This window comes from Natator depressus, chromosome 2 (genome assembly GCF_965152275.1).
Source record: "Natator depressus isolate rNatDep1 chromosome 2, rNatDep2.hap1, whole genome shotgun sequence".
Taxonomy (NCBI): Eukaryota; Metazoa; Chordata; order Testudines; family Cheloniidae; genus Natator; species Natator depressus.
Genome location: NC_134235.1, coordinates 51,137,068 through 51,154,175, shown reverse-complemented (window position 1 = coordinate 51,154,175; position 17,108 = coordinate 51,137,068). Strand labels below are relative to the sequence as shown.

General features: G+C 40.0%; 1 protein-coding gene across 4 annotated transcripts in view; it reads right to left on the bottom strand.

The window, feature by feature from the left end:
- Nucleotides 1-264: 264 nt before the first annotated feature.
- Nucleotides 265-17,108, bottom strand: part of LOC141981353 (uncharacterized) — a 51,591-nt gene continuing 34,747 nt past the window's right edge. For 2 of the 4 annotated variants that reach the window (XM_074943034.1, XM_074943036.1), the window contains 6 exons: nucleotides 16,708-16,892; nucleotides 12,724-12,878; nucleotides 11,323-11,485; nucleotides 4,559-4,717; nucleotides 2,177-2,344; nucleotides 267-661 (listed from right to left, as the gene is read on the bottom strand). In XM_074943034.1, coding sequence (XP_074799135.1) covers nucleotides 494-661; nucleotides 2,177-2,344; nucleotides 4,559-4,717; nucleotides 11,323-11,485; nucleotides 12,724-12,878; nucleotides 16,708-16,892 — 998 coding nt within the window. In that variant the 3' untranslated portion in view covers nucleotides 267-493. Of the gene's footprint in view, nucleotides 662-2,176; nucleotides 2,345-4,558; nucleotides 4,718-11,322; nucleotides 11,486-12,723; nucleotides 12,879-16,707; nucleotides 16,893-17,108 lie in introns of all 4 variants that reach the window. The other 2 variants (XM_074943038.1, XM_074943037.1) reach the window with 2 other exon arrangements.

Here is a 17,108-nt window from a genome sequence, read left to right as displayed (position 1 = left end):
GGGAGTTTAATACAAGCCTGGAGTGGCCAGTATTAATTTTTAGAATCCTTGCGGGCCCCCACCTTCTGCACTCAGAGTGCCAGAGTGGGGAATCAGCCTTGACTGCTCGTGACAGAGCCTGCCACCTTGGTTAGGACAGGAGTGATGACTGCATGGGGCTACCTTTGCAATTACAGAAATGCCACTCCTTGAAGTGGCCAAACGGGTTGTTTTTTAATTAATTTGAAGCCAGCTTCACAAGGGCTGAGCATGCTGCCTCCACTCGGGGTTCTTAGCCCATCTCCCCAGGTTCCAAGTGATTCTGATAGGATATAGTTTCATTTGTTGTGTAGAAATGCAGAATACTATTCTTGAAGAGCAGTATGCTTTATTTAGGTGCCTCAGGACATGCTCTTTTTTACAATGGGAATTTAAGAAACTAATTGTTAGTGTCCATTTCATTTTTAAAATTATTAGGTTAGCTCACTTTCAGTAACTGCTTCCCTAAATAGGCTTATTTAGCAGGTGACTTGTATGCTGTTAGAATATTGGAGAACTCTTTCCATCTTTCTCTCTGCAAGCTATGCTCTGTTTCCACTTGAGATTTCAGACTATTCAGGTCATAGGACATAGTACTAACATGTCCATGCATGCGACGGATTTCATCTTCTTTCTCCGAAATCTAGGTAATTTGAAAAGAAAAAGACATTAGCATTTAATTCTGTAGAATGCAATTTAAGGCCTAGTCAGGCACTTTGCCCTAAAACTTTTTTCTAGGGTGAAATTTGATTTACAACAATACATAAACTGAAATGTTTATGTATTGTAAATGTAGTGTAAATGTTACTGGTTCCTAAAGTTACATCATCTAAGCCATAACACTTAACCCAACTTGTGTCAAACTTTGAGTAATCTTTCCTTTCAAGCTGCTGAAAAGGACGTATCTATAATAGATCCCTTATTTTGTATAGTGGCCTTTTGGTTTACATGCTTATGTAAATAGGATATAGAGTAAGACAACACTCCAATGGCAAGTAAGAGTTATGCACAGAACTACACAATAAAAGGTATCAGTTTGCCCAGATTCTTCCTTGAATTTGATCTTTATTTTGAATGAGGTAAAAGGGCATGGAACGTATGTTAGATGTGAAAACTAGAGCCTTGCGTATCAGTAAATCTGTGAACCATAAATCCTGTTAGAAGCAGACTTTCTTCCTTGGATTTCTTGCACTTTCCGAAGTATCTCAAAGCTGGAGAAAAAAGACTGGACTAGATAGACTAACCACTGGTCTGATTTGATAATGGCAATTACTGTTGGTACGCTGCATAGTGTACGTGTTGTGACAGACTGACAACCCAGCAACCATAAGGGCTAATGTTGCCTTTATAAATCTGATTTTTGGCTTTGGTTAGTGGCTTGGTTCAAACGAGAACAGGTGTCCTGTTATCACAAGGAACAACTAACCTTATTTAAACTTTATAGACAGTCTTCAAAACATTTCAGGTACATCCCTGATAGGTGTGACACACTGCCCTTGCCAAGTTGCATGTCTCTACTGCAAAGCATGGACGCACTTGGAGCTTCTTAACTAAACAATTGTTTTTCCCATGTTAAATTTTTACAGCAGTGTTTCCCCAACCTAATTTGGAAAAGCATTTGGGCTGGTTTGGCTGAAACTTCCCCCAAAAATTCAGCTTCAGTAGACACCATCAGAAAACCCACAATGTTAGTTTGGTGAAATTATAAGCAATTGAAAACAGGGTCTTATGCATCCGATGAAGTGAGCTGTAGCTCACGAAAGCTTATGCTCAAATAAATTTGTTAGTCTCTAAGGTGCCACAAGTACTCCTTTTTCTCTTTGCGAATACAGACTAATACAGCTGCTACTCTGAAAAGGGTCTTATGGAAAGCTCCAGGCTATCTTGTAACTACAGGTGTTGCTACCTGCATTGCTTACAATAAGAGGCCCTGGACTTGATACTCCAGATTTACACCAGCGTAAATAAAAAATGCTGGGAGTTATTTCACTTACCTTGACATAAGCCTAGAAAAGAGAATTTGGGCTGTCTGTAACTAAATGTGGTTTTAAATTACCACTTCATATTTTTTCTATAGCATCATTATGAAGAAGGGTGACCCACTTGTAGGGTAATATTCCTACCACTTCTTTTTTTTAAGAAGCATGAATTTATTTACCTGTTTATGTAACTGAGAAATATGTTCTACTAAATGAGTTTTTTCTGTTCGCAGTTTCGAATTTTCCAGTTGAGCTCTTGACCATCTCCTTTCTAAATCTTTTTGCTGGCTCTGAAGTGACTGTCCATTTAGATTTACAGATTTCCTTCCTTGCTGGAGACGTAGTACCTATTGGTACAATGAATGGACTGACTTTGCATTTAAATTCCCAAAGCATTGTAGAAGCACTAACAAACTGATATTTCATTTCATGTGCTTTCAGATTGCTCAGCAATCTAATTTAAAGATGGCAGTCACCCTCTTTAGTAGGAGGGTAGAGGCAGTCTTAACGTTTTTCATTCAGAATAATGTAATGACCAGCTACAATCAATGCAAGAATTTAAAACTTATGTGGTAGAAAGTCAACAGCCAGTGAAAATGCATTACCCACTCATTATTGCCATATACCAAAAAATTTCCCTGAAAGAATCTTCTCGAGGTCTCCCAGGGAATTTTTGCCTGTCTTAGAGTGTAAATGCAGTGGGGCAATGTTCATTTGTTTTTTACAGGCCTAAGAACACTGTCTCTGCCGGGGGTCTCGACCTTTTTCTTTCTGAGCCCCCCCCCCCCCCCCCCGCAACATGCTATTAAAAACTCCATGGCCCACCTGTGCCACAACTAATTTTCTGCATATAAAAGCCAGGGCCGGCATTAGGGGATAGCAAGCAGGACAATTGCCTGGGGCCCCATGCCACAGGGGCCACCAGGAAGCTAAGTTGCTCAGGCTTTGTCTTCAGTCCCAGGTGGAAGGGCTCAGGGCCCAGGGCTTCAGCCCCATGCGGTGGGACTTTAGCTTTCTGCCCTGGGCCCCAGCGAGTCTAACAGTGGCCCTGCTTGGTGGCCCCCCTGAAACCTGCTCCCAGCCCCCCAGGGGTCCCCTGACCCCTGGTTGAGAGCCACTGGTCTATGCTCAACAAATAAGCTTCCTTTTTTAGGGAGATGGGAGTGCTATCTTGTACTGTCCAGTCACCTTTGCATTACCTAGGGGTTTTTTTAATTCAGATTTATAAAATAAGCTATTTAAAGGTGCTGGATAGACAACAGAATTGTCAGAAGTTAGACAGTGCCTTATTTAATAATTTCCCCACAAAAATTGAGAGTTTTATATGATGTCTTAGTGTTTCTGTGCTGTTTGTGAATGTCTTTTTTTATTTTTTTTTCCATGTGTGGGAGAACTTATACCTTTGACTTTACCTGCAATTCAAATGATTTTCAAAATGACTCTTAGAATTGTACACAAATGTCTAATTCCTACATTAGTATGATTACATGTGCAAATAAAGATGTTTGCATGCACCCTGAGTTCTGATTTGTATCCAATTGCAGTAACTGAAGGCAACAGCATACTAATTTGTGCAGGTGCAATTATGAAAATCAGCTCCATAATATTCAAACTGAGCTGATCGTGGCAAAACTTATACTAATGAGCATGCAAATATGATTAGATTAATCTAGTTAGTCAAATAACTGAAGACAGACTTGTAAATATTTTTGAGCATATATTGCTCTTATTTGACTTGCTCTTAACTTGAGAACATTGCTGCTATTCATGAAAATATTTGTCTTGGTTTCTCATTTGTATCAAGATTGTTACAATCACTCCTAGCAAATACTAGTGAATAGCTCAAGAGACAGTTTTTGGACTAAACTTTCAGGGGACAAGTTGCAGGTTGTTTTGCAAATTATTCAATGAATACTTCTGAGTGCCAAATTAATTCACAGAGCTCAGAATGGCAAACCAAAAAATACCTCACTTGATGAAATTTTTGGTTTGAATACTGTTTTGGAACAGCTCTCTGAAACAGTTGGGCTGTAGTGTTTTTCGTAGTCCATATGGTCATATTTTTTTTAGTACAGTTGCACTAATTTCATATGCTATAATTGCAAATGAAATTTTGTATTTCTCGAACTTATACAACTTCCTTTCATACCAAAGGATCCCAAAGTATTTACAGAATGTGCATGTAGATTATCTACTTTGGAAGGCTAAGGGACTGAGTCAGCTTTGTTGGAATTTGAACTTTTGTGCTTGGGAGTCTAGATATTTCCAATGTGAGCTCTATACAACTCCGTCATCCATTCTAACATTATACAAGAGTATTTTAATGCAATGTAACCCTAAACTGGCAACCTGTTACCAATTTTACATAGGTCAGGTTTTGATTTTTTTTAAGCTCCTTTTTGAGCTCAGAATTTTCATTGAAAATATTAATCAAAAATCTAACAAGGGAAGAAATTAATCTTTTACTTGAACTCCAGCTCTTTAAAGGTGTTCAGATGCCATTGGATTAGTATTGTATTTAATGCAATTAATTTGAAAAACTCAAAACAAATATGTAATACCTGCTCTTGTGCAGTAAGAGCCTTCTGTCTTTCATCCTGCAATAGTCTCTTCAGGTAAGTGAGCTCCATCTCAAGTTGTCGTTCTTTCTCCTTTTCACATGCTAGTTCAGAAATCCTCCTTGTATGGCAGGTGCTTTCATCCTCTCTCAGCTGCTTCTCCTATAGCAAATCATACATAAGTCTTTTATACCTAATCTATCTTGGATGACTTTTGCAGAAGTTAAACTTACTCTCACAAAACGCATTTTTACAGACCAGCTTGCAGATGATGATGCTTGATAAGGGGAGATTAGAACCGGATGGAAAAGGGACTCCAGCAAATAGTATTAGACAAAAAATGCAAGGAAGAGACATAAACCATATTGTTCTCAACTAAAGAGAAATTCAAGGGAATAGAGGGACGTACTGTGAATACCTATGTAACAATGCTTGGTACAGCACTGAAAAGGTCTGTTGAATGCCACTGAAATTTTAAAGAATAAGACGCCTGGAGAGAACAGTAATTGTAGCTAAAGAATGAGTGCAAAAAACAAAGATAAGATCAGAGCTGCGGAGAAAAATCTGCTGAGAAATGTGTCACTCTGGGAGATAAGTTTCAGAGTAGCAGCCATGTTAGTCTGTATTCGCAAAAAGAAAAGGAGTACTTGTGGCACCTTAGAGACTAACCAATTTATTTGAGCCTAAGCTTTCGTGAGCTACAGCTCACTTCATCGGATGCATTCCATGGAAAAACTGAATGCATCCGATGAAGTGAGCTGTAGCTCACGAAAGCTTAGGCTCAAATAAATTGGTTAGTCTCTAAGGTGCCACAAGTACTCCTTTTCTTTCTGGGAGATAAGTGAATTAAGGAAAGAGAGTTAGGAGTTAAATGGTTCACTTATGCAGAATGTTAACTTTAGAGTTCTGAAGGGATTAAGTAGGTTGGTGTAATAAAAGGATGTAATATTAAATAAGGAGGAAAAAATGCTTGTTTGATAAAGCCTGGTTATGGCAGTACAACTTAGTGCAGTCTTGCTTGGTGGAACCCTGGTAGTCAAACAAATTGTGTAATAGGAGCCAAGGTGGTAACCACTACCATCAATATGCTTTTGTCCCCAGAATCCTTTACAGCCATTCTGAAGGAAAATGGGCCCTTTTCACAAAGGAATAGTCTGTAAATAATCAGTTGTAAATTACTTCTGAAGGCAGAGACACAATCTGATTTGAATCATTGGACTATGGATAATTTAGACAAAATGATTTAAAAGAAATAAGGAGTTCCCATTTGAACTTGGCTGCCTCCAAATGTACAAGTGGGGAATGCAATCTGGGTACATTTGTGTAAAAAATTTATTAGAGCAACACAAGGAGTGTTGAGCAAAATATTTAAAAGAAGTAAATACATTTGTGTAATTGTGCAAGATTTTAAACAAACACTCTTGGCTTGTAAACCCCCATTTTGTATGTTGAAAAATAATTGGCTTTTTAAAAGGTTCCACTAAAAATCCATTTGACTCTTGTGTTCAGAGTTGCAAAACTGATCCTTTTTGAATAGCTGCCAGTGTTTCCTGGCAGTCTTTGCTAAATTTAATTCTTTTCCCCCTCAAGTCAAACACAAGTAGCTGATGTTATCTGGCTTTGTTACCTCAATGTTTTTATGAAGTTCAATGTCTTTTAAAATAAGGACTAGTCATTAGTGGACATGGTTGTGGCTATGGCAGGGATGACTAGAACCAGACTCTGGATCCTTTTGTAGTAATGAAATAGCAGCTGAAAGAGCTGCAGGACAAGAATGAAAAGTTAGAGCAAGTGCGCCTCTGGAGTACCAGCAAGATGAGGTGGTGGTCATAAGAGTAGCAATGTTAGGGACACTGTGCCTTAAGGTGGCTCTGAGTACTTAGACAATTACTTTGATAGGGATACACGGAAACTCTAAGCCCAAAAACAGTTATACTTCACGGGAAAATTAATATGGCTAACATGACAGACAAATTGGAGAAAGTCCAGAGAAGAGCAATGGAAATGATTAAAGGTCTAGAAAACATGACCTATGAGAGATTGAAAAATTGGGTTTGTTTAGTCTGGAAAAGAAGACCGGGGGGTGGGGGGCTGGGAGAAACATAACAGATTTCAAGTACATAAAAGCTTGTTACAAGGAGGAGAGAGAAGAATTGTTGTTAATCTCTGAGGATAGGACCATCAGAGGAGTGAAGTTTTGGAAGAGCCTTCCAAGGGAAGCAGTGGGGGCAAAAGACCTATCTGGCTTTAAGATTAAACTCGATAAGTTTATGGAGGCGATGCTATGATGGGATAACATGATTTTGGTGACTGATCTTTAAATATTCATGGTAAATAGGCCCAATGGCCTGTGATGGGATGTTAGATGGGGTGGGATCTGAGTTCTACACAAAATTCTTTCCTGGGTATCTGGCTGGTGAATCTTGCCCACATGCTCAGGGTTTAGCTGTTTGCCATATTTGGGGTTGGGAAGGAATTTTCCTTCAGGGCAGATTGGAAGAAGCCCTGGAGGTTTTTCGCCTTCCTCTTTAGCATGGGGCACGGGTCACTTACTGGAGGATTCTCTGCTCCTTGAAGTCTTTAAACCACGATTTGAGCTCACTTCAATAGCTCAGACATAGGTGAGAGGTTTTTCGCAGGAGTGGGTGGGTGAAATTCTGTGGCCTGCGTTGTGCAGGAGGTCGGACTAGATGATCATAATGGTCCCTTCTGACCTTAGTATCTATGAATCTAAGAAGCAATGGGCTTAAATTGCAGCAAGGGAGGGTTAGGTTGGACCTTAGGAAAAACTTCCTAATCGTCAGGGTAGTTAATCACTGGAATAAATTGTCTAAGGGGGTTGTGGAATCTCCATTATGGTCTTGATAATACTTAGTCCTGCCATGAGTGTAGGCCACTGGACTAGATGACCTCTCGAGGTCCCTTCCAGTCCTATGATTCTATGATTTCATGGCAAATAAAGGCGAACGGTTGCCCTATGGAAGGAAGGTGCATTCCCTTGGAACATGTAGTGTATATTGTAAAAGGGGTAAAACAAATGTAAAAACATTCTCTTTAATTAAAATCCTATGGAGGCTCCAAAGAGGAACCACAAAAGGTTGTTTTTTCTTTTTCAGATGGCTGTGCATTTTGGAAGCAGACTCCAACCCAGCACCAAGATCAGTGCATATAAGAAATGAAGCTTAACCATTAACACTGTTATGCAAAAGTTTTGTTTAACTGCAGTGTAATGTAAATGTGGTTAGGAAGTAAAAACCTATGTGATGTGTTGTAAATGGAGAAAGAATAATTAAATAGAATAAAGAATATATTAAAACTAATCAATTATATAAAAGATTGAAATGCCCTAGATTTGAAACAAATTCAGCTAACAGCTTAGCATTAAATCTATTAAAGAAATATTGTTCAATTATCAGTTTATGAATGTGCCAAGTGTTGTTGAATTTCACCAATCTGCAGTTACTGGGGTTTGGTCAAAATTATTAAAAACTATTGAAAGGACTTTATGGACCAAAAAGTAAACTTTTTAAAAATGCATAAGCCTGCCAAGGTGGGGCAACAATGAAACTAGAGGGAGCTTGACATGGAAGCTGGTCTGACCGGGATTGGTATGTCGCTCTGAAACCAAGCTGGCAGAGATGATGTGGGAACCAAACAGTTCAACAGAAGTCAGCAGCAGACGTACTACAGCCATTACATGAGCAAGTGTTTCAGCTAGAATTAGCATCTAAAGTATTGTGTTTTGAAAATCAACAAAGCAAAGAATTTATTGATAAGTTTTACAACATGGTACATATTAAATAGTTAAAATGTTTTTTAATATACAAGATAGGAAATTAACTATCATGAAAGGTAAAAATCAAAACCAATTACATGCAGTATGTGGGTTACGCTATGTAAAGTAGTAAAGACTTTAAGTGACAAGAGGCAACCTTCTTTGTTCTATATCGCCACAGAAAAGTTAAAAATTTCATACAAGGGAGGCAATACTAATTGGTACAGGTTAAGAAAACTAATGAGGGTCCAATACCATGAAGTTTGGGGGTGGATGGAACATTGGTCACAGCATTTCCAGTGAAAGTATTTTGGAAAGCACTACAACTATGGTGTGGAAGAAGTTTTTTTCCCTTCTCAAGTACTGCTGTAAGACAATGCAAGGTCTGGATAGTCCCAGAATTGTACGGCTGTTTGCACATAGGGGACACTTTTATATGTGCAGGTACAACATCTTACAGACATAGTTGCTGCCATGTGGGTTCACTTTGGGGGAAACAGCCTCCAAATTGTACAGTATGGCTGACACACAGGGATGTTGGTAAAGTAAAAACTGCCTATGCTGGTGATGACCAGTATTGTGTGGTGGCTGAAGAGGCCCCCACCTGGTATGGACCCAGAGAATGTTATTTTAATTGGTCTATACTCTGTTTCACATCTAAATTTCCTGTGGTGATAAATGGAAATATTTTGTATATATTGTACCATATTTTCATAATGTAATTAAAATAAAAGCAATGTTAAAATTACCAAAGGATACTTTAAAGACAGAGAAAGTTTATTGGGTGGGATTACACCCTGGGGAGTCTGCCGGAGAATGTGTGATTGCTCCCCCAGTTTGTACTTTGAGCCTAATATTAATGGTGGGTCAAATGATCACAACTACTGTGGTCTTGCAGATGTGGTGCTGGTTGGTAAACGTGAAAAAGCACAGAGAATGGAGTAAGATATGAATGAAACAAATACTAACATAAAAACCAAGAAAATAAAAGGAGTGGAAATGTAGGTCTGGCTTTGACACAAGTAACTGGCCTCATTTCTTAGTGGGCATGATTGGGAAGGTGAATGGAAGGTTACATAGTAAATAGGGGCTTGACAGGGTGTATGCTGGAATCAGAATGTCTGTGCTAGCTAAGATAAGAAGGAAGCACCGTGGTGCTTGGGACAATGGATGAGATAAACCCAAATGTGAAGGTCAGGTTATACATGAAGAGTGCATGGATAGAGCATGCTGTACAGCAAGTGGTTCTCAACCTATTTACCATTTACCAAAAAAAAATACTATTTACCGGAGATGCCCGGAGCATCATAAGTGCTCTGTGTGGTCGACACCGCTGAGAGCGATCTAGCAGGTGACCGGGTTTTTTTTTTTTGGTCTGCTCTCATTGAGATGATGAAGCTGGCTGTTTTTTAACTGGCTTCTTAAATTTTGGGGACCTCTGTGATGAAGGGACTGGGAACCTTTGTCAGGAAAGTCCTTCTTGTCTCGGGTTGGAGGCTGGTCTCAATGATTTTTTCAGTAATATAAGTTTCAGCCTCCAGGCCCTATCTCTTCGTGCCCTAGCTTTTAATTAAGAGCAATGGGCACATTTCGGGGGAACATGAGATTCTCCTGGACACACTGAGTGTGCCCATCAGACTGGGATCGCCTCTCTGCAGGTCGAACATCTTTTAAAACCCAGCAAATCAGGCATTCCGAAATAAACTTGCTATGGGGAAAGCTAAGGAAAAACATTCTTTTTTAAACAGGCAAAGCTGAACTGAAGCCTAAATTATCTAAACACTAAACTTTCTATCTATCTAAGACTTATCTAACAAATGAAAGGTTTTCAGCGGGACTGCTGAGCTCCGTCTCAGGCCGGGGGTGGTTGAGAAGGAACTGAGGGCTCCCGGTTGCACGTGCTATACTTCAAGTGCCAACAGCTGCAAAACTCTGAGCGAAGGCGCAGGGATGCACCATTACCCGGAGTGGAGCACCCACAGGGGGACACATCTCGTAGAACCTCAGTTACTGCACAAGGTGAGTAACTTTCCCTTCTCAACCTATTTACCGTTGTGGGCTGCATCCAGTACTACCTGTATGGCCCTGAGGATTTCACATGGGCTGCAGCTCTGTGCAGTTTGGGCTGCAGGTTGAGAATCACTGCTGTACAGGGATTGGTTCCTACAAAGTAACCAAGCCAATCGCAAAACCTGTGATGCAATGTAGTGTGTAAATGTATACAAAGGAAGAGGTTTTCTGAGTAACTTTGGATGTGTGGTACGCACTATATCCACCCCCTACACTTCAGTCTGATCAGTTCTGTAGTTTTGCTGTATGCCACCTAAAGATTCCTAAGGAAGGAAATCTGGAGTCAAACTGAGTTTTGGGGAATCCTAGTTGAAAAAGGTTTGCAGGGAATCCCAACACCCTGTCCCAAGTGAGACTGCTATGCACAACTTTAGTACTAGTGAGCATAGTGCAGAGTAGCACAATGCATAGTTGTAGTGGGAAAACACATCTGCAGAGTAGCAACTCCAGGAAGGAGGGTTATGCTTATTGGGTCCAGCTGATTTAAAAGCCACAAGATGTACAACGAGATTTTTTTAAAAAGACTTTCTAAAAAACAGTTCTTAAAACTGTAAGGGTAGTCATTGTCTTCTACTTGCTGTTGAATGGCTTTCTTCTAGTGTATGTGTAATGCATCCGACGAAGTGAGCTGTAGCTCATGGAAGCTTAGGCTCAAATAAATTGGTTAGTCTCTAAGGTGCCACAAGTCCTCCTTTTCTTTTTGCGAATACAGACTAACACGGCTGCTACTCTGAAACCTGTACGTGTAATGTGTGTAAGGTAGCATGTGACCAGGATGCATCACGAATTTGGTGCTCTGGTTGGATCTTTAGTTTCCCCGGCTTGGGCTGGGTACTGACAGGGAGTGCAACATGAATGCTGATCCATGCCCCCCGTGGCCTTATTTAAAACAAACCATAAAAAAAACAAAACAACAACTTACTCTATACAGCTGCCTGGTGGCTTCCAGAACTTGAGACTGTAAGAGGCCATTTTCTTTTGTCAGATATCCACAGTCTTCTGCCATTTTGTTACGTAAATATTTATCCTCATCAGCAGAAAGTTCTTTTTCTTTGAGCTGCTGTCGTAGTTTTTCAGCTTCCTCACTAAATAAAAATAGTTCCAACTTTAGCCCCAAATCCAATATTGCTGATTACATTTTATAAGGAGCACTCTTCCTGTAGTTTTTTTACTGACTTTAAAGTTTGATCTAAATTGCAGTGATCCCATTTTCTGTGGAAAAGGATAGGCAGTTTGCAGTTCATAGACTTTTCTTCTGTTTGTAGGACTACAATTTTTGTAAGACTAACTTGTGCCTCATGGGTTGATTTGATGCTTTGGTAATGTTTGTAAAAAGACCAGCTTGTTTTTCTAATCCATTTATACTGATTCCTGAGCTGTCTTGCCTATTGTGCTGCTGTTCTCAGACCTATGGGGTCCAACTCTAAGCTTGATTAAAAGATTAGATTTAAAAAAAAAAAAACACCACCTTTTACTTTCTCAATTTGAACCAGTCTGGTGGTGGTCAAGAATTGCCATGATAGAATGTCTCTGGCCATTTAATAAGATCATTTACCATCTGAAATAAATAATATCCGCACACCACCCTCATGAATTCCTCTAGCCAAAGCATCTTGGAGTTGTACAACAGAATCAGAGCAAGTGACACCAAGATTCTTAATCGGATTCACTCCAAACAAATCCAACACATGAGGACACAATAGAGAAGAGTGAGCTTCCTATCTCCCCCCGTATACAAACCTCAGTCTTCCCAGGATTGAAGACAACAAACAGGGGCCCGTATTCTCTGGAACTGACCACTGTAGAGACGGTCATAACATCAGCCCCATATATCAGACAGTTACTTGCTGTGTGGTGGAAGCCTAGCTCTTCTGGGACTAAGCCAGGAGACACATGGATAGTCTCCATCTCATGCCTCAGATATACCTCATGTGCCCATATTGCCCAAACCGCCACCATAATTCACAACTCCATGAGAGTCTCAATGTAAAGAATAGGCGACTTTCCTCACACTCCTATGAAGTCAATGTGGGGAAGCTTAAATTGTTCTGGCTGATGCTATGCCTGGATAAACACAGGCTTTTACTGACACTATTATAAAATTGTCTTGAATGCCAAATTCACTTTTTTTTTTAAAATGCCCCCAAATATAACATGCTCTCCACATGTTCCATTATGTCAGTTTTACTAGCACCAAGGGCCCTGTTGCCACTGGAAATTGCAGATGCTCAGCACCTCCAAAGAATGCCCCTCCCCCCCCCCAAAATTAGCTACTGAAATAAGTAAATCACAAGCTCTGATGTAGAATTGCAGATGTCCCTACCGAAGTTCTTTAGCAATATGCTGCTCCATGGACTGGGAGCTAGTGAAGTATTCCTCCTCCAGCTGGCGGAGCAACGCCTGCACTCTTACGCATTCTGATCTATTTTCCACAAGCTTTGCTTCCGTACTCTGGTGTTGCTGAATCTGCCGGTGGAGCTGAACATAACCATGTAGAGATTAAAGACCCCGTGAGCATGGAAGCCTGCCTTTCCCAATTTTTTCCCCTTTACCGTAATGTTGGAAGCACCGGCCCTATTTCTGGGAAGCAAAAGGGGCTCTCTGAATAGTTCTGTTAGCTCCAGCTGTGAGCGCTCTGTAGGCCACCAGTGCTGTGGATCATGGACAGATCATCCTTTTCTTTTAATCGTTACATGCAAGAGGGTCACAAAACACTTTTCTATACTAACATGGGGGTCATGGTATGGGGAAGGCTGAGAACCACTGCTCTAGGGTTTGCTAGACCATTTTCATTTCTCCAATGGGGATAATACTTAACTATTCTACTTCACAGGGTATTGTGAGGCTCGTATTCATCAAAGTACTTTGAGATTCCCTTATGGAAATCACACTAAGTGCAAAAGCAGTATTCCCAAGCTGAGAAGTGTTCTAGATAGGATGCCGAATGGCCGACAGAAATGGGGCCTCTGCTAGTGTAAATGTCTGTTCTCCACTGCTGTGTGCTGACCGTGAGCTCTCTGCTGTAGTTGTAAAGTCTGAGCATCTTGAAGAACCATGATGTCTCCTCCTTATCTTAGTATTGGGATAGAGAACAGTTTAGGTTTGCCATTTTTCCTCTTCCTCCTGTTCTACAGAAGCCTCCAGTGGAGATTTTCAGAGGCCTAAGGGAGTTAGGTACCCAAATCCCATTGTCTCTGTTTCATTTGAACCAGGCGGTATATTTACCTGTGTTTTTTCCTAAGCTACATTCATCTCCAGAGAAGCAGCGTCTCCATACCTTAAATGTCAGGCAAAGGCTAGCCTTTTATCTGGACAGGACTAAACCGTTTTGTGCTTTGCCTGGTTTGTGTTTGTCATATGTGGACCATATGAAGGGTCAAACGGTCTCTTCACAGACAATCTCCAAATGGATAACATCCTGCACCAAGACAGTATATGAAATAGCCTCAGCTATGCCCCCTCTGCAGGTGCAAGCTCATTCAACAGTTTTGATAAATCTGTGTACCTAAAGGAGTGTCTCTGTATTTCACATGGTGTTCAGAAGCAACATATTATGCAGTTTTTTCTCAAACGTATATTTAAATTGAGTGCTGTTTTAGAACCATCTTTGTATCTCCTAAGGGTGAAATTGAGAAGAAGCACTGACAGATTTCTGTGCTCTCTAGACAGACAGGGTCAATTTTAACTCTCTGGCGTAAGCTTTATACAGGTAGATATCTATGGACTTCAGTAAGGCTGCAGGTATTTACAACAAAACTGAATTTGGTGAAATAACTCATTTTTAATCTCTCTTTTCCCGTTTATCTGGTTGCTGGGATTGTGGCTGAGAAAGGATTGTATATTCCCAGACCCACACTTCCCCTGTATAAGAATAGTATTCAGGCAAAAACTAGAGCCATCTGTATGTGTGGGGTGGGTTGTTACATTTTGTGTGTTCTCTGCTACTGAGAAGCCAGAAATAATAGTTTAGTTTTTCCTCCCACACTTGAATATAGATTAAATATTATCCTGAGTTTAAATTGATGCTGATCAGAACTTCTTGAACTTTGACAGAATAGGTAAAAAATTAAAAAACATTTCTCTCAGCTCTTGTCTAACTATATGAAACACTTTTTTGCAGCAGAAAACCAAGATAAGTAATATGGGGAATTGTGCCACAATGGATTTTTCCCAAACAATATTCCCTAAAAATGTAATGGCACATATACTCATGTAATTCCTTAGCTACAGCATTTTGTGTCATGTCCTATGAAATGAAATGCAGTATTGTGATATTCCAAACTGCAGGTAGCAATCCATAAGTGAACTGTGGCAAAGTGAAGCCAACAGCCAGCTTGCACGGGACAGCCACAAATGAGGTGTTCTAAAGAGCTTTCAGTTCACTGATTAAGCAATGTTTAAAAAAAGTGTGGCAGGACACTTATGTTTGCAATACAAAAATGTTCAAAAAAATCTTTTCAATAAGAATGGGAATAATCCTTTTGCAAAGACTTTTGTTCATTGTTTTTCCTTTTCTTCCCCCTCCCCCCAACCATCTCTATCCTTCATGGTTGGTGGTTGGCAGCAGCTAACAGACCACTTTCCCCATTTAGCTATTCACTGAAGTCTAGCTAAATTACAGCAAGTCATCAGATTTTGTGTTCTGGACTGTCAATGACAGACCTGCAATTCAGCAGGAAGAGAGTAGAGGCCTGTTTAATTTGGCAGACAAAGGCAGAACAAGATCCAACGGCTGAAAGCTGAGGCTCAAATTCAGACTAGAAACAAGGCGTAATCTTTTACAAGGAGGGTAATTGGCCATTGGAACAACTTAACGATGTAGTGGATTCTCCATCACATGAAGACATAAATCAAGGTTGGATATCTTTCTAAAAGGTATGGTCTAGCTGAACCAGAAATTATATAGAAAACCCTTGGTGAAATTCTATCACCTGAATTATGCAAGAGTCAGACTAGAATCTGACTTGAAAATCTATGAATTTCTGAGTGTTGGTGTAGTGTACGTGGCTATTCGTTTCCCATGACTTCACTTGAAGGGTGAATAGTATTATTTTTTTAAATGTAAACTGACCCAATTTCAAAGGGTTGAGAGAAATGTCTGCCAGGGAATAGTCAATAAATATTGTGGATTGTTACTCCGTGTTGTGACTTTTATATGGGCAGATCTGTATAGTGTGGGAGTAGAGGTAGCGACTCATTTTCTACAGGTGCGGAATCTGATGCAGAAGTATGCTTCAAAATCTAAACATTTTAACAAAAAAATGAACAAATCCTCCACATGAACCACTGCAGGAGTCTGCAAACAGGCAGCATAAAAGCTGTGAGCTGTCTCACTTGTATTAATGTGATGTTAACACTTAAGCCTAACAATGACCATTTAAAACTCCCATATGAATTAGCCCGAACTTAAATAATCAAGGTAATCTAAACTAAGTGACTAATCTATTTCTAATGTGGCTCTTTATCTAGCTATCATGTCTATGTGGCCAAACTTTCCTTTATTTTGTTTGATTTTTCTTTTTGTGTACTAGTACAGGGTCCCTGCTCTCGTGGGTTACTCTCTGCATCCAAAGATTCCTAAATAACTGCTAGATAAGGGAGACCTTATTTCATTCTAAATTCTTCACTCTAATTTTTAGAACTCTTGAATAAAATCCAGTCTGTCTGACCTGAATCCTGATTAATCAGAAGCAGACCTATACTGTGAAGTCTGTTGACTTCAGCATATGGACCCTGATTCAAATCCCTTATATGCATGCTTAAAATTAAGCATGTGGGTTAAGGGCTTTGCTGAATCGTGGCCACAAAGACTAAAAATCAAGGAAGCTGACAGACCCAGTCTGCACGTCTTTGATTATGCTAAACTGTTGACTAGCTCAGCAGGATTTAGTGCACAGAGACTTAGATGCTGAAATTCTGATTGTCTGTCTATTATCTGGAGAACTGTCCAGCAGGCTTTGAAGGCCTCCTGAGATGATGCTCATGATGATCTCAACTCCCGATTGTCAAAGTTTTGGGTGTTCCTTGACACTTTCAAGTGTACACTAAGACTTTGATATTTGGGGGAAATATTCCGATAGTGAGAAATTTAGATCTAATTATACTGTGTGGATGCCTTTGAAAGGGAATGGTGAAAGCTTGCCCTCCTACAAGTACTTTCAAACTAGGCCAGATGGGGTGGGGGGACCATCCTGCAGGAGTGGATTGGATGATTTAACAGACATTCCCCATTTCTAACGTCTAAACATCTAAGAGTCTGATGTATACATTTAATTATGAAAAGGGGTATTTAGCTAGGATTACTTACTTGGTTTTCCAAATGATGGAGATCATGCTCTCTTTCTTTCATGGAATTCATGGCCCTCTGTAGCTCTTGCTGGACTCCTAGTAGTTCTGCTTCTTTGTGTGAAATGTCCTGAATGACAATCTCAGCAAGTTTCTTCAGCTTTATAACATCCTCCATTAATAATAGCTTTTCTCTAGTATTGGCATCTGTGTGAAATCACCAGTCTTTCAGATGCTAGTTCCATAAACTAAAATCCGTTTCCTTTCAGTCTGCACACTGAGTTCTGAAACTGCTTAGTGGGATGCTCAAGTGACTAGTGGTTAAAAAACCAGAAGATTACAGAACGTTTCGATCTAGAATGGGCCTGTTTTACTATGACATACTATAGACCAGGGGTTCTCAAACTGGGGGTTGGGACCCCT